The 24,006-nt window shown below is 40.6% G+C and overlaps 2 protein-coding genes and 1 pseudogene across 3 annotated transcripts in view; all 3 read right to left on the bottom strand.

The window, feature by feature from the left end:
* LOC149178397 (uncharacterized) overlaps window positions 1-24,006 on the bottom strand; it is a 169,750-nt gene that overhangs the window by 129,694 nt on the left and 16,050 nt on the right. The gene's annotated exons all lie outside the window — the stretch shown is intronic.
* LOC149178399 (uncharacterized) lies at window positions 12,992-15,437 on the bottom strand. Its single transcript, XM_089423651.1, has 2 exons — window positions 13,320-15,437; window positions 12,992-13,195 (listed from the first exon to the last, which is right to left on the bottom strand). The coding sequence occupies exon 1, from the start codon at window positions 15,251-15,253 to the stop codon at window positions 13,565-13,567; it is 1,689 nt and encodes a 562-aa protein (XP_089279777.1). The 5' UTR covers window positions 15,254-15,437; the 3' UTR covers window positions 12,992-13,195; window positions 13,320-13,564.
* Window positions 16,105-18,006, bottom strand: LOC149178398 (F-box/kelch-repeat protein At5g15710-like; annotated as a pseudogene).

Genomic DNA, 24,006 nt, shown 5'->3' with positions numbered 1-24,006 from the left:
GATTGTCAGGACCCCTCTAAAAAGAAGTTTCAGAATGATCTTCAAGCAACTCCTCTCCCCCCCCCCCCGAAAAGCCAATCGTTAAGCAATGCTTCAGTTCCTGAGAACGTCCATGAGGAGGATACGAGGGTGTAAGTTACCTAGAAAATTTCAAGTTCAGACGCCCAAAAGGACCCTTCACCTCCAGCCATGGGAACCGCTGTCACTGAGGTTCCCATCAAAATTTTGGAAAGCCACGGCACCCCAAGTAACTCTTCCCCCTTTCTTTCAAAGTTTGTATGCTCATTTAGTTTAACTAATGCGGGAATGGGTAAGCAAATAGTCAACACTATTGATGCTTCTAAAATCCTATGATCTGGGTTTTCTTCCCCCAACCCCTTTCCAGCCTTCTGCCCATGCATTCAAGATAAGGTAGACCACTCTATGCCTACAATTCAATTGGCAAATGAGGCCTCTCGAGATTTGGAAGAAAGGGACATTTTATACAAATTGTGTTCCATACAGGTTCTTCCTCTGTCTGAGAGTATAGTCCGAGGATTGGGGAGGTTGGAGATTTTAGCTCGAGGAGGCAAGGGTAGGGGGAGAAAATATTTTATCTCAAAAGCAAAAGATAAAGCTCATGCAGAGATGGTAGTGGGTAGACAACAATCTATTAATGGGGAACTTAGAGCAGGGAAAGCCCTGGGAGGGGTTGTCTCATGAAGCTACTTTCCTTAGATTATAGGGGTTTGGCAAGCCCGTCTAAAAAACTTGCTCTATGAAAGGATTGTGCAAATAAACAAGCATGTCTAAGAAACTTACTCTGTGAAGAATTGTGCAACTAAACGAGCCCGTCTAAGAAACTTGCTCTATGAAGGATTGGCAGCTAAACAATCTGAACATTATGCTTTTTCAAGATTGTGCGGCTAAACAAGCCCATCTAAGAAACTTGCTTTGTAAGGATTAGCAGTTAAACAATCTGAACATAATGCTTTTTTAGAAAACCATGGGGATGGGGATATCATCTCTTGTCCAATGGAAGCCTTGTTTAAAAACTGAAAGTTCACAGTCCTTAATGCTGATCAAAGATCTGGGGTATTGGCGGTTGGTTGGAACCCTTGCCATGTTAAAATCTCAAATATATGGAGTATTGACTTAGGATTGGGACTGATTCCTTTTTCAGAAGAGTTGGGCTCAACCTTGACGGTCCTAAATATTTATGGGTCTTATTTGGACAAACAAGAGTTCTGGGACAGGTTTTTCGATGTGATACTCCTAAATCTTGATACTTGATTATTGGGGGCGACCTAAATTTCTCTTTAGGTGCTTCAGAATTCTAGGGGCCAAGGGCTCATGCTAACCACCCCACTGATTCTTTCATTCACAATCTCCTTGAACACAAGTTGCTTGATGTTGAACCTGCCAAGCTCAGTCCAACTTGGAGGAACAAAAGAATTGGGGAGGAACGGATTGCAAAAGGAATTGACAAGTTCCTAGTTTTGGAGGTGCTTGTGATCGAGTATAACCTTATCAGACAAAGGGTGGGCACTAGGGGAGAATATGATCACAAACCCATTTTTATGGAAATCAAAAGCCCTGGCCCAAAGCCTCCTAGCCCTTTCAAGTTCAACTTTGCATGGCTCAAGGAGGAAGGTTTTTTAAATTTTGTCAAAGATGATTGGAAGCACTTTGACCCTAATCTAGGTGCTTTAGCTTCTGGTCAGTTTGAAGAAAACCTAAAATTGATTAAAGGGTTGGCTAAGGACTAGACCTTCAAAAAACATCTGGATGAGGAGCAGGAGCTCATCCAAGTTGAAAAAGATCGGGAACAATTGGAAAACACTAGAGAGGAAGGATTCTCAAATTCTAACTCTTAAGAGGCCTTGTTTATATTGGAATCCAGAAGAAGGAGCCTTTTAGACTCAAAACAAACCACCTGGAGATTAAAGAGTAGGGCGATTTACCTTGGATGTGGAGATGAGAATACAAAAAAAATTCAAGCTTATGTAAAAGGACATAGGATCTGCAACACAATCAGGAGCATGAAGGACGCAAGTCGAAGGGATGTGTCAAACTTTGAAGGTCTGGCAAATATGGGCAAGAGACATTTTCAAACCATGTTTCAAGCTACTGAGGGTGCCTCTATTATTGAAGTTATCAGGGTGGCACAGTTTTTTCCTAGTTTTGTGGATGACGATGACAATAGAGAACCTAGCAGGAGATTTCGAAAGATGAGCTTAAGGAGGTTCTCCATAGTTTTCAAAAAGACTTTGTCCTAGTTTGGATGGGTGGTTTGTTGAATTCTTCTTGGATCTCTTTGATATTTTAGGGAGGGATCTACTGAAGGTTGTTGAGGACTCGATAACAGATGGCAGGATCCTTGCACCCTTCAATACTACTATTATTGCTATTATCCCAAAGGTTGACAATCCACAATCTTTTGATAAGTTTCGCCTTATTTCGTTGTGCAATTGCATATGTCAAATGACAGCCAAGGTGATTGCCAGAAGAATCAAGCCAATCCTTTCAAAGGCAATCCCTATGGAACAGTTGACTTTCTGGAAGGTATATAGATCCATGAAGCTATTGGTATAGCCCAGAAAGGATTACACAATATCAAAACTCAAAAGTTGAAAGTGGTTGTCCTCAAAATTGACCTCTCAAAAGCCTATGATCATGTCATCTGGTTATATATTATGTTAGTTTTTGGTAGCATCGGGCAGGTGTTCTAGTCTTGATTTGTGTCAGAGAGGCTAAGGTACACAAGATCTCCAAAACCCAGAAACTCAATTAAGTTAATTGATGAATAATTAAAAAATGCCTTAGTCTAAGTTAGGAAAATTGATTAATTAACAACAATTAATTGAGAAAGATCGAGAAATCTCTAGAGAACTCACCTAGATCGAGTCCAAGATGATCTTAGCCATTGATAACGATTTAATCATGGTCGTTAGTGATCCAATGAGAGATTATAAGAGCAGATCAATGGGATGGAGATAGACACAGTTGTCAGACACAGGTAGAGTGAGTTCCTTGGCAAGTTGAGCTATCTATTTGCAGAGATCAAGCAAGGAAGAAGAGTTCAAGACAGAAAGAGAGCAGGAGAAAGAGGGAGCAACAAAGAGGAATTTCCCAATGATTTTCCAGTGTCAGAGAGTTAGCATAGAGCCGAAATATTCTGCAGAGAAAGTCGTCCAACTTGTGCAAGTTACCCAGATCAACAAAGCGAATTGCCAGGAAGGGTTTGGATCAGTTGTCGGAGGCCTGAAAGACATTCTGGTAGACAGAGAAAATTTTTCCAGTGGCAAGAGAGGGCTAAACGGCCAGTTTTGGAGCAGTTCTAGAGGTCGTATGAACAACGCAGGCCAAGAGTGTGAGCAGGCCAGAGGGAGGCTCAATGATTTTGCAAAAGAAGAAATTTTCTCCAAACTATTTTAACGAGATTTTTGTTGGAGGATTGCCAGTAAGGCATCCAGATTATTGTACTCAGATTTTTACTACTACATAATAAAATAAACCCTCATCTATTGCATTAGTATTCCCTTCGGGGTTTTTCCAGGGACTATTGTCCTAAAAATATTGTGTCAATTTTATTGTGTGTGCATCTATTTTCTCAGTTCCAGCATTTTATTTAGCTTCCGCAAAAAAAAATTGTGAAGAATTGCAGTGTGATTTATTTGTTATTAATCAAAAATTAATAAACTGCTAACTAGTTAGAAGAGTAAATTCCAATTACTGCAATTCAAAGAAATTTCACATATTCGACTACTTTTAACTCATTTGGGTTTTGCCCCAATGTTTATTCGGTGGATCATCCGTAGTATGCAATATATCTCCTTTGTAGTTCTCATTAATGGATCAGCCTCTCCTTTCTTCTACTCTCAAAGTGTTGAAGAATATAACTAGTGTCGGTCTTCATAATTGTACATGAGTCATAATGAAATGTATTTTTCAAAAGAAAGAAAAAGAAATTTTATTATTAAATAAATTGACTTATTAAAGCATGGGTTTCATGCTTGGGTCAATTGGTTTTAGGTCAAAGCCTCCATTGAAGGATTCTAGGGTTTATGTCAAGTGTCCTTGTCCATGTCATATTGTAAAGAACCCTTCTTGGGATTTATTTGTCAAAGAAGAAATTTATTTTATTGTAAAATAGGTCAATTAGGCCTCCTCCACCAAGTCGGCCTCAACAAGGAAATTTGACCTCACAAACTCACTATATATTGGAGCAACTCGACTCATTTGGTAGCACATCTCACACAAGTTCGAATTGCAATAGTTGGGAGCAGAAAAAGTGTGAAGTTCAAGAAGGAAGCTGGAATCGAAGTTTTTGGCTCTCTCTCTCTCTCTCTCTCTCTCTCTCTCTCTCTCTCTCTCACACACATATGCAACAAAATTCTGAAACTACATCGAAGCTGGGACACTGCATCGAAGTTGGGAAACTGCATCAAAGCTATGAAGCTGCGTCCAATGTCACATGGTTCAGGTTCGAGTTCGGGTTCGACAACGATTAGGTTTGATTTGGGTTCGGATTTTTTGATGAGGTTCGCCATTAGGTTCGTTTATCTCTCTCTCTCTCTCTCTCTCTCTCTCTCTCTCTCTATCTATATATATATATATATATATATATATAATGAATTATTAGATAAAATAGTAAGAAATCAACATCAGTAAACATAAAAAATGTTATCACGGACATGGAACCTGCAAGGATAAATTACAAGCGTGAGTTGTGACATGAGGTTATGAGTTTTGATCTATGAACTTGGTCAATGGCTATGAGGTTCAATGAGGTTCGCCGAACCTCAAAATTTTCTTAAGGCTTGCCAAAATTCAAACCTCAAGGTTAAAGTTCGACGAACCTTGTGACATAGGCTGCATCGAAGTTGTGAAGCTATGTTACCCACCATTTTGTGGGTGATATCCCTTAGGGAAAAAAATTCTCCAAGACGGTCCTTAACCGACAGCCACCAACTAGCTCATTGTGTCGCTTCTCCACCACCTGAGCCAGCCATGTGGTCCCTCACCCATCTGTCATGATCGTATGTTTGAAGGTGGGCCTCCCAAACCTAAAGGTATGCCTTGTCATTTGGTAATTGAGTATTGTAGTTTACTTATCATGGAGACTTTTGGGCATGAATTAATGGGGGGATTCGGTGGAAAGAGTGGGCTAGGTCTATGCTCTTGTCCCCTAGACCTCTTTGGGATGTTACCCTTGGACCCTAGTCCCATGGGATCTCTTTTACTGACCTTTGGGCTCTCGGGATGGTACTTCATGGGAAACCCTGATTTTGGTTGCGTGGTCCCGCTCCCTCATCCACATACATCACTCCCCCTCCGCTCATTATAACCCCATTCATCATTTCTCCCACCTGGGTCCACATTCCTCCATTGGGTCCACATAGGGTTAGCCTCCCCTTCCCCTTACCCACACCTTGGGTTGGGCCTAGAACAATGCCCCGGAGGTTGATGCAGCTGAAAAGAAAAATAAAAGCATAATTGGCCACATTCAACAAGAAAATGTACCACAAAATGCAAAAGATGGTCGGGACAAACACATTTAGCATGTGGGCAAAATCCAATGCATGAGCTCTACCCCATTCTCATGGTCATCACCCTGGTTCCTATAGGCCCTAGATGAGCCTCCTTTATCATTCAAGAACCCATGATTGTCCCAACCCCTGGTGGGTGATGAACCGTCCCACCTCAAAGGTGGTATCCACTGCTATACTTTACATATCATGCTCTTACTCCTTGAGCCCCAAGAAATTAACCAAAGAAAAACCATAAAAGGCAAAAGGCATATGAAGAAGGATGGAAAAATCAAGGTCGAGGTAACTCATGTACCACAATGGCTCCCCCCTATACATTATATACCCAAGTGTGGGTTTCCCCTTTATTAGCTACCATTGTACCATGGCACGTGACTCAGGATTGCCCCCTCCATCCCCTACTCCGTACCATCACTTTATCACATGCCACCACCATTTGAAGTATGTATCTTGGACATACTATCCCCTTTAGAAGTAGAAACCACCTAATAAGATACTTGGTTAACCCCATTTGGAGCTTGGAGACATTAACACATGCCAAAGCCCACTATCAAAAGGCATGTCATTATGAAGTCCCCACCTATTGTCCATGGTTTGTAAGTTTTTTTACTCGATTTCCTTGATGACTTGTTGCACTGGAAGGCTAGGGGACACATTGGATCTTATGCAGGATTACAGGTGGTCTCCATTTTGGGTTTAGTCTCCCTATACGAGGTCCTAACCCTCTAGAGGGCTACATTAGCACATGTCGGGTGTGTGTTGAGAGCCATGGGCCTCCACAGCAATAGACAACACTCCATGGATCCCCAAAGATGTTCAAAGATTGCTCGAGATTCACCTATTAGACGAGGAAGATGCACCTGGTTCACCTTTGCCCAACCAGCCCCGTAGTTGTACCATGCACTTGGCAAATGACCTAGGACTTGTATGTTGATGTGGCATGACCTACACCATAATTTGAGCCCTTACTGATGGTCTACAGGCATCAACTTAATTGGAAACCCATAAGGTCACTTGTGTGCCCTCAAACCCATTAGGAGCACCACATGTTTATTATGTGGAGAACAAGGGGCAGCCCTTTGTCCATTACTTTTAGAAGTCCTATTCATCATTATGGCACTTATGGGCTTCATCAAGCTTCTTAGAGAGCCCAATGATATGTATTATTGATCATTCAACCTCTTAAGAGACTTCTTATTTTGCTTATGAGCTAGTTTGGTGGGCTTGTCACCAAGAGTTAGTTATTTGCACATTATTTTTATTTTAGGGGCTAATGTAGGCTCAAGTAGCTAAATCGAACTCATTATGAGAGTATAAATAATAATGATGAGAGTTCATTTATCATAATCACTTGGTTTGGACTTGTATCAGTCTTGATATTTTCGTTGTTCGTTCTTGGTGGACGAAATTTTGGAGCATGGATGAATTTTGATGTATGGATTGTCTTTTCTTATCTTGGAGCTTCTTGATTGGCAATTTTATTGGTGGTTGGATATATTCTCTTACATGTATGTACAAATTTAATGTTATTTTTCTTTTACTTTATCACATACATTGATGATGAGATTTTCGCTATACTAGGGCTAGTTGTTGCAAGCATTTACTGCAAAATTGTGGAATTATGTTTCTATATAGCATCTCTATGTATGGACCATGTATGTTGAACGAATTCTCCTTTGGATAATTCTATGGTTGAATTTATCTTGACAAGCCATTTTACCTTGCAAAACAAAGTGTAAAAGCTTTAAGGTCACTCTCCTTTGCCCTAATGACAAGTGAAGTTGTCCTTAAAGCCTCCTTGACCTAGAAACGAAGTCCATCTTCATATTCTTCTTGACTCCAATCTCCCCAAAGGATTAAGCATTGGTCTACCATAAGGTGATCACTTAAAGAACCATTTTTCTTCACCTCTCCTTTTATATTCTAGGTCTAGCCACATTAGGGCTCCTAGGGCATCATTTTCCTGACAAACCACCCATAGAAAAACTTTGATCTCTTGGCCTCTACTTCCCTGGTGTCTCTCCTAGGCCTCATCCAAATTTAAGGGAATTCTGACGGTGGGTTTGTGAGATTTCCCAAGCCGTAGCCTCGTCGAGATTGGTTTTTGCCCTAAGTTTCCTTATGCTAGTTCCTCATAGGGATCATTTTGCACCTTTGAGTGAAAATCACTACTTTGATCCCCTTCTCCTCCTTGTTTAGGTCGAATCTATCATTGGTTGCTAAACTCCTTCCTCTTGACCTAACTTGAATCCACTTGGTCCCGTGTGGTCCCATACCTTGTCAAAGTCAACTCTTCAAAAACCACTTGGTCCCATGTGGTCCCATACCTTGTCAAAGTCAACTCTTCAAAACCCACTTGGGAAACCAAATTCAACAAGGATTTTAGGGTTTTGGAAGCTCCTTTACAATTCACACTCCTTAAACCTAGCCCTTAAATCCTTGTCCCCTTCTCCTAGAAAGCCTTGTACCTTGCTTGAGAAGCAAGCAAGTCCCATTCTTGAGCCTCTCCTAGGAAAGGGTCCCCGAGATCACTTCACATCCATTCTAGTTGATCTATCCTTCATAAGTGATTCTCTATATATCAGGTCTCCTCCCATCAGTTAAAGTCCATAAAGAGTAGGAAGCTTTAGCTGTGGTGATAGTGGGCTTTAGCTTCATTGTTGCTCTTGACCTAGCAAGTGCCCCTTTACGACCCCCCTGCAAGTTTGAGTGGTAACAAGTTGCATCAAGGTTGAAGTTGTGAAGTTACATCAAAGTTGTGAAGCTGCATCAAGGTCGAAGCTGTGAAGCTGCATCAATGTTGAAGGTGCGAAGCTGTTAGGCTGGAGCTACAAAAGTTGCTAGATCGAAACTGCAGTCCTAAAGCTAGGGGTCGAAATTCTGGGTTGAAGCTGCATTTGAGAAGTTGGCACTTGGTAACTTTGGAAGAGATCATCTATCAGAAGGAAGAGCTGACTTGGTGGAGGAGGAAGGTATTTTGGTCTAGGGTATTGGTATATCTCATTTGAATTACTGAAGGAAGAGTTATTTACTGGGTGTTCCCCTAAATAGGGGTTTTTCCCTAGCTGTGTGCCTACATCTGGTGTCCTTGATCTTCATGTTTTGGTTTTGGTAATTGCTTAATGAACTAAGAGAAAAGAAGAACATAAGAGAGATAATAATAGCTCAAAGAAATCACAAGTAATTGTCAACAAGAGAAAACCTTTCTGCCTTTTTGATTTTCCAACACAAAGAGGCTTGAGGCAAGGATGCCCTTTCCTGGTAGTTGAGGCATTGGGTCATATGATATTACAAGCAAAAAGAAGGGGTGAGTTCCAAGAAACGGCCATAGCCCATGATCTTGCCCTAGCGGATTTACTTTTTGTTGACAATATTCTCATTTTTTGTGATGGCTATCTAAGGGATGCTAACAAGTTGTTCGAAATTCTTACTGTTTTTAGAAAAGCGACAAGCATGATCATAAATAATGGAAAGTTCATCATTTCTACCCAGAATCTTGAGGTTGTCGAAATCCTTTCCTTGCAGCATTTCTTCCTTTTGAGCTCAGAGGGCTGGATGAAAATACTTGGGTTTTAACCTAAAGCCTAATTGCTACAACAAGGAGGATTGGCTCTGCCTTATTGCTAAACTTGAGAAAAGATTGAAGGCTTGGAGTTTTTGTTGGCTCTCTAGGGTCAGTCGTCTGGTTTTGGTCAAATCAGTTCTGGAAGCCAGTCCAATATATTAGATGTCCTTGGCCTGGACCCCGAAGAGTATTCTAGAAAAAGCTCGCAGATTGCCTTTCAGGTTGTTGTGGGTAGGAAATCAAGACCTTTTCGTTCTCCCTTGGGTTCGATGGGAAAAGCTGGTTGTGCCTAAGTTTCTGGGTGGTTGGGGGCTCAAAAACATTTTCCTCGTCTCTAAAGCTTTGGCTGCTAAATGTGGCTGGAGACTCCTCTCCACAAATAGCCTTTCGACTACATTCATTCTCCATAAATATATTTCTCCAAGCACAATTGAGGATTGGATCAGATTGCCAAATAAATCCCAAACAAATATTTATATTTGTTGGAGAGCGGTTCTCAACTTGTTTGGGCTTATTGGGTCGGGGTAGGAGTGGCAAGTTGGAAATGGCCAGAAGGTCAAGTTGAGTGTTGATCCTTGGCCAAGGAATGGGAATTGCCACTTTCTGCCCCAACAGTTAATCGACTTTCTCCAGGATAGAGGAGGTCTCTACACTACCCCATATTCACAATCCGGCTTTATCTACCCTTTGGCAACAGGGTTGGAAGTCCACTAGCGATTTGGGGATTGCTAATGAATTTCAACCATCGTGGTTATTTTACACTAGAGCCCAGATGGATGCTCATATCAGACTGGTGGACAGGCTTGATGATCTGGTATGGACTTTTTCACCATTCAGCTCCTATTCTCCAAAAGTGGGGTATATCCATTTAAATGTTGTGCACCTGGTGGGGGACCCTAAATGGTGGTGGAAACCGCTTTGGAAGCCGAAATGTCTTGCTAAAGCCCGGTTCTTTATGTGGTGTACTCTCAAAAACAATGTTCCAACTTGGGATATTATGCAAAAGAGGAAAAAGATTGGTTCAGGTTGGTGCTCCCTTTGCAAGTTGGATGAGGAAACGGTGAATCACTTATTCCTTAACTTCCCCTTTACCATCATTGCTTGGAATGTTTGCGAAGTTGGTATTGGTTTGAATTATAGGTGGAATGGTGGGAGTGTGGAGGAGGCCTGGAGGGGTTGGTTCCAGTCTCCAGTTACCTGGTCTCACAAGGCCCTCCAGCCAATTATATGCTGGGGTATTTGAATTGCTTGCAACAAGGCTATTTTTAAAGAAAAACTCTCCAGCCTGGACAGGGTGGCAGCAGAAAACATTTCCATTCTGTCTCATTTTACAGAGTCCAGACTCCAAAGACTGTGCTGGCCCAAGGCGCATTTTTGAGGAACAGCCTAATCAATCAATTCCATGGCCTTTTTTTTATGGTGCCTCACAGAACAATAGATGTGGTGGTGGTGTGGTGTTTCATCTCTCCCCGATTCATTTCTTCCATATCAAAATTGGCTTGGGTCTAGGCACCAACAATCGGCCTGTAAATCACTGCTTTACTTTGCTCAAGAAAAAGGGTGTGAAAGCTTACAGGTCTTTGGGGACTCCCTGCTAGTTATTAACTGGTTGAAAGAAGCTCAGTAGTGTTGTGACATCCTTCTTGCTCCACAGTTAGAGAATATTCTCCATTTAAAAAAAGCTTTTGACGGTTTGGTATGCACTCACATATACAGGGAAAGGAATGCCACGGTAGATCAGCTATCTAAAGCAGGCTTGGATTTGACACAAGGGCAGTGGTTAATTGTGAAACACAATGGATTGGACCATTATGAATATTATCACAAGCCTTACATGGACCATGCTGCACATGTTGATATTTGAGGACAGTTTTACCACAGTTTTACTTTTCACTATTTATGTTTACTTTCAGTTTCGATAGTTCATGATGTATAGTTTTGGACACTACTTTTGTCTATCGTATGCAACAGATATGTTAGAACAAACACTTTGTTGTGTGTGTGTATATGGATGCATATATTTTTAATCCATTGTTTTATCCCATGGCATAAAAGGTTTCTGCAGAAAGTGTATTTGATCTTCAGTGAAATCTTTGAATACACACAGATGTTGTGTATAGGAAGAAGGTAATTTTGTATCATTTATCTGATGAAATAAAAAGATCATATATATATATATATATACAAGTGACGGAGACTATACTGAATTGCTAAATAAAACTAAAAATTGCTTCAACAATTCTGGACCACTGCAATCATTCGATCACAGTACAAGCAAATAGCATGCAAATTGGTGGTAAACAATTATATTTTATACTCCGATCACTCAAACAAAATAATATTTCATGATACCCTAGTAGAGAATCCGACAACCCGTTGTCCACCTATGTTTTCTTAAAGTCTTGTACAATTAAATAAAAAAACACATTGGATTTAAAAGGAAAAAAAGAACTACTGAGTCCTAGGCCGGGAACACTTTTCTACCCTGTCCTTCTAAACCAACTTAGAAGCAGGGCAGAGCTCTTAGCTTCATGGTTTAATGTTGTCCACCTATTGAACAATAAAAACAGATTGACTTACATGACCGTATAGATGATAGATCAGAAAGATGATAAATAAAAAAACACATTGGGTTAAAAGAAAAAAACAATAAACTGAGTTTCAGGCCAGGAACACTACTCTGCCCCGTCCTTCCAAGCCAACCTAGAGGCAGGGCAGAGCTTTTGGCTTCGTGGTTTATTGTTGTCAACGTATTGAACAATAAAAACAGATTGACTTACGTGACCATATAGATGATAGATCAGAAAGATGATAAATAAAAAAACACATTGGATTAGAAAAAAACAATAAACTGAGTTTCAGGCCAGGAACACTGCTCTGCCCTGTCCTTCCAAACCAACTTAGAGGCAGGGCAGAGCTTTTAGTTTCATGGTTTATTGTTGTCAAATTATTGAACAATAAAAACAGATTGACTTACGTGATGAGATAGGTGACAGAACAGATAATGGAGAAACAAGTCTCAAAGATCAAGGTTTGCTACAATGCCTTATCATGACACTTTTGCTTGAGTTTTACCGAAGTTTTTGTAAATTGGCAAAGGCTAGGGCTCAAGCATAACTCTAAGCTTATTACACACCGGTGTTTTCACTGCCACTTGGGAGGCCTATACTAACAGTTTAAGAGTTAGCCATGATAGTAAAAATCAGTGTTGCACACATCGCGATCGGGATTTAATCGGCGCCGGGAAAAAAGCGGAAAAAATCGTTAAAATCGGGAAAAAATCGGAAAAAAGCGGGAAAAAATCGTTTGGCACAAAAATATTCATTTTTTTTCAATTTTTTTCAATTTTTTTAATATCTAAACCATCTACAACATAAAATAAATACATTGACACATAAATATGATAAAAAAACTAATATATAAGATGTTTAATATCATTTCTAGCGCTAAAATCACACATAACATTGAATCATGTCCTGAATAGTAAGTCCTGAGTCCCAAGTCCAACTCAGCCTCAAAATATCAACAAAAAATATGATAATGTATCTCATCATGTCATAATGTCATATACAATAAAATGAAAGTCTAATCCTATTGATTTCCTCTGCCCCTCTTGCGAGAAAATGGCACAACTTTCTCTTTCCCTCTAGATGTAGAAGCTGGTGCCTGTGGTGGTGGAAATGGCAGTGGAGTCTGACGTGCTCTAGAAGCTGAAGAACTAGTAGTAGCAGCTACAGGAGGCTGAGGTGGACGGAGACCACGTCCTCTACTGGTGGTAGTGGTAGCCCGGGTAGCCCGGGTAGGCGGTGTCACCTCCTCCTCCTGCTCCTCCAACTCCTCCTCCTCCTGCTCCTGCTCCTGCTCCTGCTCCTGCTCCTCCTCCTCCTCCTCCTCCCCCTCCTCCTCCCCCTCATCCTGCACTAACCAATCCTCAGTGGGATCCATGAGAGGCCTCTCGGTCTCAACCCTCCATTCAGCAGTGGTGTCAATCCCATCCAATGAGATGGCTTCCGTATCAGGTGTCTTCTCTAGTTGTTTCACCCACAATCGAAGATTGTAGTAGACATAGACCATGTCATTAAGTCTATGGGACTCCAACCTGTACAAAGTTCATGAAATAATAAATTAATAATTAATATTATAAAAAAAATATTGTTTAAAACTTTAATGAATTCAAAAATTTATTTGGAAATTTGCAATATTTTAAATGTTTAAGTGTTAACCTATTGCGCTTCTTGTTGTGTATTTTTTCAAATACACTCCAATTGCGCTCACATCCCGAGGAGCTGCATGTTTGGCTGAGGATCCGCACGGCAAGATTTTGCAAAAGGGGTACTCTGCCACCATACATCTTCCACCATGCGTCTACAACAAAATTACAAAGAAAATTTTAAATAAACATAAGAAAAAAATGGAATTTGAAGAAACAATGAAATTTGAAACAAAGTTACAAAGTACATACTACAAACTAAAAAATACCTGGCATTTTAACCGTCCTATCAATGACAGCCATCTCAAAGCCAAATGTGCCAGCTGACAACTTATATTGCTCAATTTGTCTAGAGACCTCCATACGTTCTTCTGAAGTTCTCACCATCTTCTGGACACAGGTTAATAATCCTTCCACGACCTCAACATCAAAATTAAACCCACATGCATAAGAAAATGCAGGGTTCAGGAAAAGGCCAGCAGCATGAATGGGACGATGGAGTGTGTTGTTCCATCGCTCATCAATGACGTTCCATAGAAGGAGTTGTCTCTGGAACCCATCATCTCCCTTGTCATCATAGTAGGACCGAATGGCTTCTTTGGCCCTATCCATGGCTTCATACAAATAGCCCATTGCGGGCTTCTCACCATCAACCAACCGAAGAACCTTTACCAAAGGTTCTGTAACAGCGCACACCTCCTGCACTCCCGCCCAGAAGTCCTCCTGGTATGAAACTAGTCTGCAGACGGCCTCTCCTTCTGGTTTGCGGCTCATTGACGAAGCACGCCACTCCTCTGAAAGAAACATTCTCTTCAAATCCCACATAGAATTCAAGAGGGATTGAAGAGATATGAAACTCGTCGCAAACCGTGTAATGGCGGGGCGCACCAACTCTTTGTTGTTGGTGCATTTTCTCATCAAGCTAAGCACAGATGTGTGATTGTAAATAAATTTTGTGATGCTTTTTGATGAGTCAACAACCTCTTTGACAAAGGGAATTTTCCCAATGTCCTCTAACATCAAATCAATACAATGGGCAGCACAAGGTGTCCAAAATAAAGTAGGATGCCTGTCCATAAGCATTCTACCAGCAGCAACATAATTTGCAGCATTGTCCGTTATGACTTGGACAACATTTTCTGCACCCACCTCCAAAATAAACACATCCAGCAAATCACATAAAGTTTTTGCATCTTTGATTTGATGAGTTGCATCAACAGATTTGATAAACATAGTCCCCAAGGGACAACTAACCAAGAAGTTTATAAGGGTTCTCCCCTTTTGGTCAGTCCAACCATCTGACATAACAGTGCATCCTGTTTGTGCCCATGATGCCCTAAAATCCTCCAATCTTTGGGTGCAGTCACGCTTTTCATCTTGAAGAAGCCGGCCTCTGAAATCATGAAGAGAAGGGAGTTTGTACCCCGGGCCAACACTGGCAATAGCATCAAGAGTAGGTTGGAAAAATGGATTATTCCTTATAATGCTGAAAGGAATATCACTCCAGAGGAGAAATTTTGTCATCAACTTGTCAGCTTTTTCTTTTTCAGTTCTTTTTAGCATTGAACCAATAGTTGGTTGTGAACCAGGTGTGGTTCGAGGAACAAAATATGATGATGCAGCTACCGGATTGACTGACGCTGCAGTAGAACCTGTGCCACTTGGCCCACTTCCTTCAACTGACATTTTTAGTTGCCTTTTGAGTTCTTCTTTGGCGTCTCTAGTGTGCTCTAATTCTCCCAATGCTCTCATGGCTTTTTGGATAATTTCAGCATTTGTCTTTAGACAGGGCCCCACATCACGTCCAGGGATTTGTGCAAGGTGGAACTTCAACCTGTACACCCCCCCGAATATTTCCTTTCCACACAACTTGCAATACAAGTTTTGTCTATCATTCGGAGTTTTAGGGTCACCATATTCCCAGAAAGGATCCAATTTCCTTGGCATGTTTGTTTTTGAATTTTGAATTTGCAAACCTATGGAAAAATAAGGATTAGGAAATAGGAATTTAGGATTACATAAATGATAATAGTAAATACAAATTACAATTTAGCATTTGCAAAATTACAAGCTAATTATTTCCAAAATCCCAATTTCTAAACCCAAGTTACCCAACCAAATGCCAAAAAACAATGAAAAATAAAAAAAAATAAACAATGTTTAAAGAAAATGAGAAAATAAAAATCAAAAATTGGTTCTCATAGTCATAACAAATAACCCATCCCAAATCAATGAAAAATTTCCAAAAATTCTTTAAAAACAATGAAAAACAAAGTTTTTATAGAACCAAAACAAAAAAAAATTAATCTACATACCTGGTTTATGGACAAATTGGCGATCTTGGCTTGGATTCCTCCTAAAATCGCTTCGATTCGCTCCCACAACCGACGGCAACCCTCTCCCTCTCTTCTTCTCCTTCTCCTCCGCGGCGGACTGCTGAATGAATTAAAAAAAAATCGTTTTTTCCATATAAAACCCCGCTGCCGCGCGCCCTCGCGATTTTAAGTGAAAAAATCGCGATTTTATCGAAAAAATCGCGATTTTTTTCGATAAAAATCGCTATAAAAAAAAGGGGCGATTTTTTCGATAAAAATCGCGCTTTGAATCGGCGAAATTAAAAAATCGCGATTTTACGATTTAATCGCGATTTTATCGCGATGTGTGCAACACTGGTAAAAATAATGCTAGTTATTTATCAAAATCCTTTTTAAAACGGCATCCTTGAGCTGACCTGTAGCTGAAGTTGCACATATCTTGTGGGCTTCCATGCTATGAAAACATCCCCAGATTTCTAGTTCTTATTGGAAAACATCCAAACTTGGCTGAACTAACATGCACCTAAACAAGAATCTTGGAAACTGTGACCCAACAGAAGTGAAGCAAGATATCCATCTCCAATTAGACCTCTGATTCTCAAAGAGTTCACACACCAATATCTCTGAATGATAATCCCTGAAAAAATACAAGCAATCCCCACTGCCAACACACTTATAATCAAAATCAGCTTTCTCTACAAAAAATCTATTGAAGACTTCACCAGGCATCGTTTCAATCTCCGGCCACCCATCGCCCTGCAGCTCCCAGATATTCAAGCATTTACACTTCTTGGGAGAACCCAATCCTCCCACAAGAGTAAGCCGGCCTCTTCTCATTATAAGGAAGGAGCAGATGAGCTGCTGAGGCCTTGGCACCATGACTTCACTCCAAGTACCCTTCACTAAATCAAAAGCAATGACATTATAAGGTCTAGCAGATGTGAGGAAATAGATAACTCCATTACAGTAGACACTCTCATTGGGTGTCCACACAGCCAACCTCACAGCATATTCACAGGGGACTTCTCCAATCACATGCTATGAATCAGCGCATGAATCATAAATTTCTATTGTGGGTTCATAGCTGTTACCATTTTGTGAAGACCCGCCTACTACAATGACCTGAAAGCTGCCGTCACAGCCATATTTGTCAGTAGGGCCAAATTTGCTCTCAATTCCACAAATGCACGGATTCAAACGAGGACGGTGCAACGCAGGCAGAAGCCTCCATTTCTTTGCTATTGGATTACAGACTGCAAGATGGTGTGATCCAGTCGAGCTCCCCTTGATAAGGAGCTGCTGACCAATTGCTGCCACAGGAAAACGAATGGACGGGGGAAGAAAACAAAGAGGAATTGAATACCATCTATTCGCATTTGGATTATAAGCACAGCAGTAGTCCCTGCAGTTGTATTTAGAGCCTGCAAATAACCAGGGCACAGCAGCAGTCCCTGCAGTTGTATTTAGAGACTGCAAATAACCTGGGCACAGCAGTACATCGTCAACCCATATTTGAGTTGGGAAAATCGTTTGAAGATTATAGTGGGCACAGCACAAGGACTTGCATATCTACACGAGGATTCTGATGTTCGCATTATACATAGAGATATCAAATGTCCCAATATACTTTTAGATGACAAATTTGATGCTAAAATAGCGGATTTTGAATTGGCAAGATTCTTTCCAAAAGGTGAAACCCATGTTTCAACCAAAGTGGGAGGAACAATGTAAATTGTGCAATTGGTCTATTGACTTATTAACATTGTAAGTTCAATGATTCGGAGAATACTTTCAATTAATTGATTCAGCAGCCACTGAGCCCTCATTCTCCTGCCACTAAATACGTAAACCATCTAAACATGTACAGAAATAGCGTTGAAAGGGATGAAATGGTTCAGAAAATACTTTCAAAAACCTTTTCAAAGACCTCTAGGAAAGCAAGCTCTTCATTGTCACCATCGACAGTAGAAGGTTCAAAGGTTTTAATGAAAATTTCAATACCGTTAATATTCAGAGTGCAGATGCCAAGCAAATACTTAATACAACCAGGAACCAGGAAAATGGGCTACACTGGTACCTGCAAGGCTTACAGATTCGAGGCAGAAAACTGATTTGTTCGATGCAAAAAACTGATTTAACCTGTACCTGCCATAAAAAAACCCATAACAAAACACTGGACTGAAATTAAAATGGTGGAAGCAAAATGAGAGAGAATGGGATCAGAAAACCCATTTTTGAGAGCACTAACTTGAAATTTGAACAGAAGATCTCTGAGGACCTAAGCGAACAATTTCTGAACAGGAAAACGGAGCTGTAAACAGGGTATACTGAATAACCAAGAGCTAGGTCATGCACAGCAGAGTGCATAGCAGAAACGGGACACATTATTGCAGCAAGTAGTGGAAGAGTCCTGAAACATTATTGCAGCAGGGCGTGGAAGAGAACAGGAAGAGCAGAAAGCGGAAAGAGGAGGAACAGAAATGGTCGTGGAAGAGAACAGGAAGAGCAGAAAGCTGAAGAGGAGAAACAGAAATGGAGTTGCACGACAAAGAGGAGAAACAGAAATGGAGTTGCATGACAGATGTCAATCATATGCTAGTGGAAGGTGCACGCCAGCTGTCAATCATAGAAACAAAAGGTAGACGAAAAAGCTCACTCAAAGGAAGGACTATCGGCCTAATTACGATTTTTTTCCAAGGAAAAAATGAAGTAGATAGTACGGACTAAAAATAGAATTTTGGCCGTAATGACACAGACAACGAACAAAATTGGTGGCTGTGATATCAATGTTATAACAATTCCTGTTATACTTGAATTTTTGTAATATAAGATATCTATTGATTGATAGGAAAATGATGGTTTTACAATGAACCTTGTGATGGTCTACTTATAGCATTGACTGGTCACGAGGTAAAGGGGCATGTGCCCTTTGAATTTTCATTACTAATTAACTTATTATTATTTTTATGTTTATGACACTATCCAACTTGTAATCACATTTGATATTATTTTTTGGGGTTTGAGTCTACATTAATGTAAAATTGACTTGGTTGCCCTTATATAAATAAAGGGAAGTCGATTTATCTTGGATTCATTGTCATACACACTTGGAGATCAATGTGCATTAGTTAGCTTCTCTCTCAGTCACTATGTAGCACTAGTTGAACAAATTGTCTTGGGCAAGATATTTTGATTGGATGATTCTCTCTCTCTTAGATGATGACTGGTAATTTTATGATGATTTTGTGCTAATTTGTTGTGAGTATATTCTTCCATCTTCCTGTTGAAGAAATAGGGTTTTAATGAAATTTTCACCAAAATGTTGTCAAATGTTTTATGGCTTTAACATCTCCTTGAACAAGATTTTCATCAAGTTTCTCTTGAGAAACCTAAGCATAGTTTCCTCCCTTTTAATCTCCAAAGAAGATAAAAGGACATGTTACCCACCAAAATGGGCAACCCCATTGGAGAAAACTTTTCTCCTGCATTTAATAGTCAGTCAGTCAGCCATACAACTAGCAGCCCCTACCAGCCACCATTAGTTGATGATATGCCATGTGCCTATGCCACTTGCATCAGCCATGTGCTTCTCACCCATCCGACATTAGCACTTGGACAAAGGCGGTTTGCCATTCAAAAGGTACTTTGATCATTTAGCAATCGAGTGATTATACTTGTTTGTATTTGGCCATTTAGTATGGATTAAGGGGTGATCTGGAAGATTGGCAGACCTTGACTATATTCTTGTTCTCTCACCTCACCAAGGGGGTCAATCTTTGACCCTAATTCAATGGGACCTCACTTAAGGCCCTTTGGTTATAGGAGGAGCACTACCTAAGAAGCCATGATTGAGATAGCATGTTCCATCTTTCCTATGTCATACTTATCACTTTCCATCCCACATTACAAGCCCATATCTCACCTCCATTCTTCGGGTACAACTTGTCATTGGTTCTTGGGGATTTGGCACTCATATGTTCACATACCTTGAGTAGAGCTCGAAGACTTTGCCCTAGGAGGTAGTGCAACTAAAAGAAACAAAAAGAATATATCATGGCCACAACAAAATAAAAGAAAGAAAAGTCAAAATGCAAAAGATGGCCAAGACATAAGAATTAGCACGTGGGCAAAAGCCTAGCATGAGCTCTACCTACCTCATATGGCCATCACCCGGTTCCTGAGCACATGATGCTCCATTACATCAAAAGAAGGAACCCTTGCATGTCCCAACCCCGATGAGTGATAAACTGACTCATCTTAAAGGGGTAATAAAATTGCTACATCATACAAAGCAAGCTCTAACCCTTGAGCTATAAGCGATAATACAAGGAAAAATCAAGAAGTAAAAGGCACACAAGAGGGGTGGAAAAACCAAGGCTAAGTTGGTAACTCATGCATCCACAAATGCTCCCTCCTCACATCTATACACTTAGGATGTGGACACCCCCATCCTAACTGTAGTCTGTATTTTCATCACGAAAAATTAAAGGAGAAATTAATTGGTTTCTAATGTCCAAGTCAGCCCTAGTTTGACAGGTCGGCCCCACCTCATGAAGGGGTTTGACCCTTGGTCAAAACCCCTCCAATTGAACGCCTATATATTGACAAAAGGTTCACTCCATTTGATCATCACATCACTCACAATTCAGATCTATTCTACAAGGACTCTGCTCTCACGTGTGAAGAATTTAGATCACTATTTTCACCAAGCGAAGTTGACTTTTTGTTCTTTACATTGACCAACATTGACTTGCATTCTTTTGTTGTGGTTTGACCGAATCTCAGCCTATGGTTGAAAGCCGAATATTCCTTGATTCATTGACCAATTGTTGACCAAATCTATGAAGATGTTTTTGGGTCTTGATTGTGCCTTAACCACACGGCAAATTCTAAGGGTTGACAAAGCTTCTTTGTTAAATTGTAGGAACAAATTTCGACCCTTTGACCAACAACTACGGGCCAAAATTTGGCCCCTTGATCAAGCTTGACTAATGAACATTATGTTGATTTTCTCTCTCTTTTGACTGAATTTGACCTAGCATTGATTGTGGTCAAAGGTCTATTATTTTGACTGGATGAATTAGATGTAAAAATTGGATGAATTGGACAATTTCTCATAAGGAAAGATTATTAGGTTTTGTCTCAATAAATTTTGGTGTTTCTTGTCTCATTGTTTTTCATTATTATCTCTACTGCTCTATTGAAGTTAAAAATGTATCATTGGAAGTAGTCTCCTTGCAACTAGAAAAAAAAAAATTCAACAACTTTGCCCTGGGAGGTTGATGCAGCGAAAAGAAATAGAAAGAGTATATCATGGCTACAATAAAATAAAAGAAAGAAAAGTCAAAATGCAAAAGATGGCCAGGACATAAGAATAAGCACGTTGGCAAAAGCCTAAGCATGAGCTCTACTACCTCATATGGCCATCACCAGGTTCCTCAGCACATGATGCTCCATTACATCAAAAAAAGGAACCCTTACATGTCCCAACCCCGATGAGTGATAAACTGAATCATCTTAAAGGAGTAATAAAATTGCTATATCATACAAAGCAAGCTCTAACCCTTGAGCTATAAACTATAATACAAGGAAAAATCAAGAAGTAAAAAGCACACAAGAGGGGTGGAAAACCAAGGTTGAGTTGGTAACTCATGCATCCACAAATGCTCCCTCTTCACATCAATACACTTAGGATTTGGACACCCCCACGAGCTAGTCCCTTTGACTGTGGCACTTGGCCATGAGGTTTTCTCCCCTCCATTACCACATTATTATTATTCACTAGCACCTATCAATTAAAGGGTGGACCAAGGAAATGTTTCTTCCCCTTAGGGGTTGGAGGCACTTAATAGGGTTGACCTTTAGCCACCCCTACCAAGGGAAAAAATACCTTTGCGAGATCATGGTCCTGATTTTGGAAATGGATCCTTATTTGAAGTACTAAATTGCCCTTATCATTCAAGTTTGGTTCACTTAGATGCACTAATGATTGGTTGCTTTCACTAGAATCCATGTTGTTTTTGTCAGGTGGTACAGCAGCCTAGGCCTTGGGCACCCAATCCACAAGTACCCAAGCACTTTAGAGGAGTACATTGGCCCAAACAGGTGAAGCGTTGAGTTTGGAACCTCCTAGCAACATTATTAGATGTACATGTCCCAAAGCACCTCCAACACCCAGAACGTTGGTTGACTTTTGACCCAGATTTGAGGATTCTTCAAAATGACACGGCTGGACCCAACATGCCCCCAAACTAGCCTTGACACAACTTGATGGGCAGCACTTGATTCAGAGCCTAAATGAGGATGGTCTCACACTAAGAGACTAGGAAGGGCTTGTTGCACCAGAGGAAACCCTAACGTTGCAGAAGAGGAAGCCTCATTTAGCAGTTGGAGACCCATGGGGGCCACTTTATGACATCTTAGTTGGATCTTGGGAACCCACAAGAGGAAATGAGGTGAATTTGAGGGCTAACCCTCAAATTTTGGACTTCACAGGCATCTATACCTTCTTGGACACCTCATCACCCTTGGACATGGCATTTTGAGCATCTTTGGTGGATGACGTCAGGATTATAGAGGTTACGGCTCACACAAGTAGGAAATTTAGTGTTAAATTGTTAATGTTCTATGCTACAACAATCACTTATAACAATTCTTCTTCCAATAGCAATCACTTTATCCGATTATCTTCAATCTTTCAATAAGAGTAAACAATTGTAGCTAGAACATAAAACCATATGCATAATAGAAGACAACCAAGGGCAATAGAGAGACGAAGATTTGGTTAATGACCAAGGAAAAACCCCACAAGGGGGAAAACCCTTTCCAAAATATTCTTCTATTAGATTGTCATCAAATGTTCAGTAGAGAGATACATAGTCCAAGTACATCAACAATGAGTCAAAGGTCAAAGCCTTGACCTACCAAATCAACTAACCAAGATCCAGTCAAATATGGGAAGAGTCAAATCTGGCCAAACCTGAATTTTGCAATTTTTTGTCAAAGTCAACAGTAATCAACATTGCCCTAACCAGTCAACGGTCAAAGTGCTTAGAAAAATTCAGTCAAAGCAGCAAACAATTCGGCCTCTTTTGCTCAGTCAAATAGTCCTCAAAGCAGCCTTCAAATGCGGTCAAAGTCAAAGAGTTGACCTGCAAAAACCCTAGCTTTTGAACAACAATCAAAGGTGGTCAATGCATGCCAAGAATTTTGGTCAACGACCTTCTAAATTCAATCTCCCAAGAACAAATCAAAAATCAGTGAAAGTATCCCAAGTCAACCAAAGTCAAAGTAATTCAAACCAATCCCAAATCAAAAGATCAATGTTGGTTAACAGAAGTGCCTCTCTCTCTTTCGCACGTGTGAACTCAGGCTTGTAATTTTCAGAGCTAATCGAACCAAGAGAAAGAGATAAATGTGTGATGATGCCTCCAAGAGATGTCAAGTGATGTCTATTTATATGTGGTCTCGGGGGTCAAATTCCCTCTTTCAGGCCAACTTGTACTTTTTGTGATGACATGGTTCCACATTAAAAGTAATATTTTTCCATGTGCAAATTAAATCCTTCCAAGGGCTAGTAGGGTTTCTTTAGGGTGAGAAGGGCTTCCCAAAAGAGGGAATTTCTCCCTGAGCTGCCAAATTTCAACACTCCCTCTCAACTAGGGAGGAATTTCCAACTGCATCATAAATCTCATCTCAGATGTCTCGTCATCATCGTCGTTGTATCATATCATATCTCATCTCTACTCATCTGTTGAACACTCTCAATCTAAAGAAGAAGAATCATCATAGGGGAGATAAATCTGCCACCCTATATCCAAGGACAATAGGCGAGATACCACTTACCATGAGAGGTAAGGATCACAACCATCCTATTAATGCAATGACAATAGGCGAGATACCACTTACCATGAGGGGTAAGTATCACAACCATCCTATTGTTCATTGATCTTCCCATGTTGACCCTCAAGAACCCCTGCATCCTCTACCTTGGGGGAGATACCCAACTTACCAGTGGTAAGGATCACACACACCCAAGTCTCCTCACCCATTGGCCAAATGGGTGGCAATCCCAACAAGTCCAGCTTATGGGTAGGATGCATACTAGGGTATACTCTGTCAAGTCCCAGACTAGATAGGGGAAGATACCCAATTTGTCATAAATAACAAGGATCACAAACACCCTATAGTGACAATAGGGGAGATACCCAACCTACCATAAAAGGTAGGGATCACACGCACCTATTGTCTAGAGTTCCCTCAACCCCAGAAGCCCTTCGACTCCATTCTCGCCCTGGGAGCTCAAACAGGGGGGAAGAGCATAGCTCAGTGTTCTTGATCAGCCGTGACCCTTTCCCAAGAGGGTCACATCCACTAGTCCAAGCT

Source organism: Pinus tabuliformis, chromosome 4_1, assembly GCF_031772625.1.
Source record: "Pinus tabuliformis cultivar Carrire ecotype Pingquan chromosome 4_1, CPIR1, whole genome shotgun sequence".
In the NCBI taxonomy this organism is placed as follows: domain Eukaryota; kingdom Viridiplantae; phylum Streptophyta; class Pinopsida; order Pinales; family Pinaceae; genus Pinus; species Pinus tabuliformis.
This window is presented reverse-complemented; position numbering and strand designations above follow the sequence as displayed.

Bases quoted from the DNA above. Each gene is read 5' to 3' on its own strand.
- LOC149178399 (XM_089423651.1), bottom strand. From the start codon at position 15,253: ATGCCAAGGAAATTGGATCCTTTCTGGGAATATGGTGACCCTAAAACT.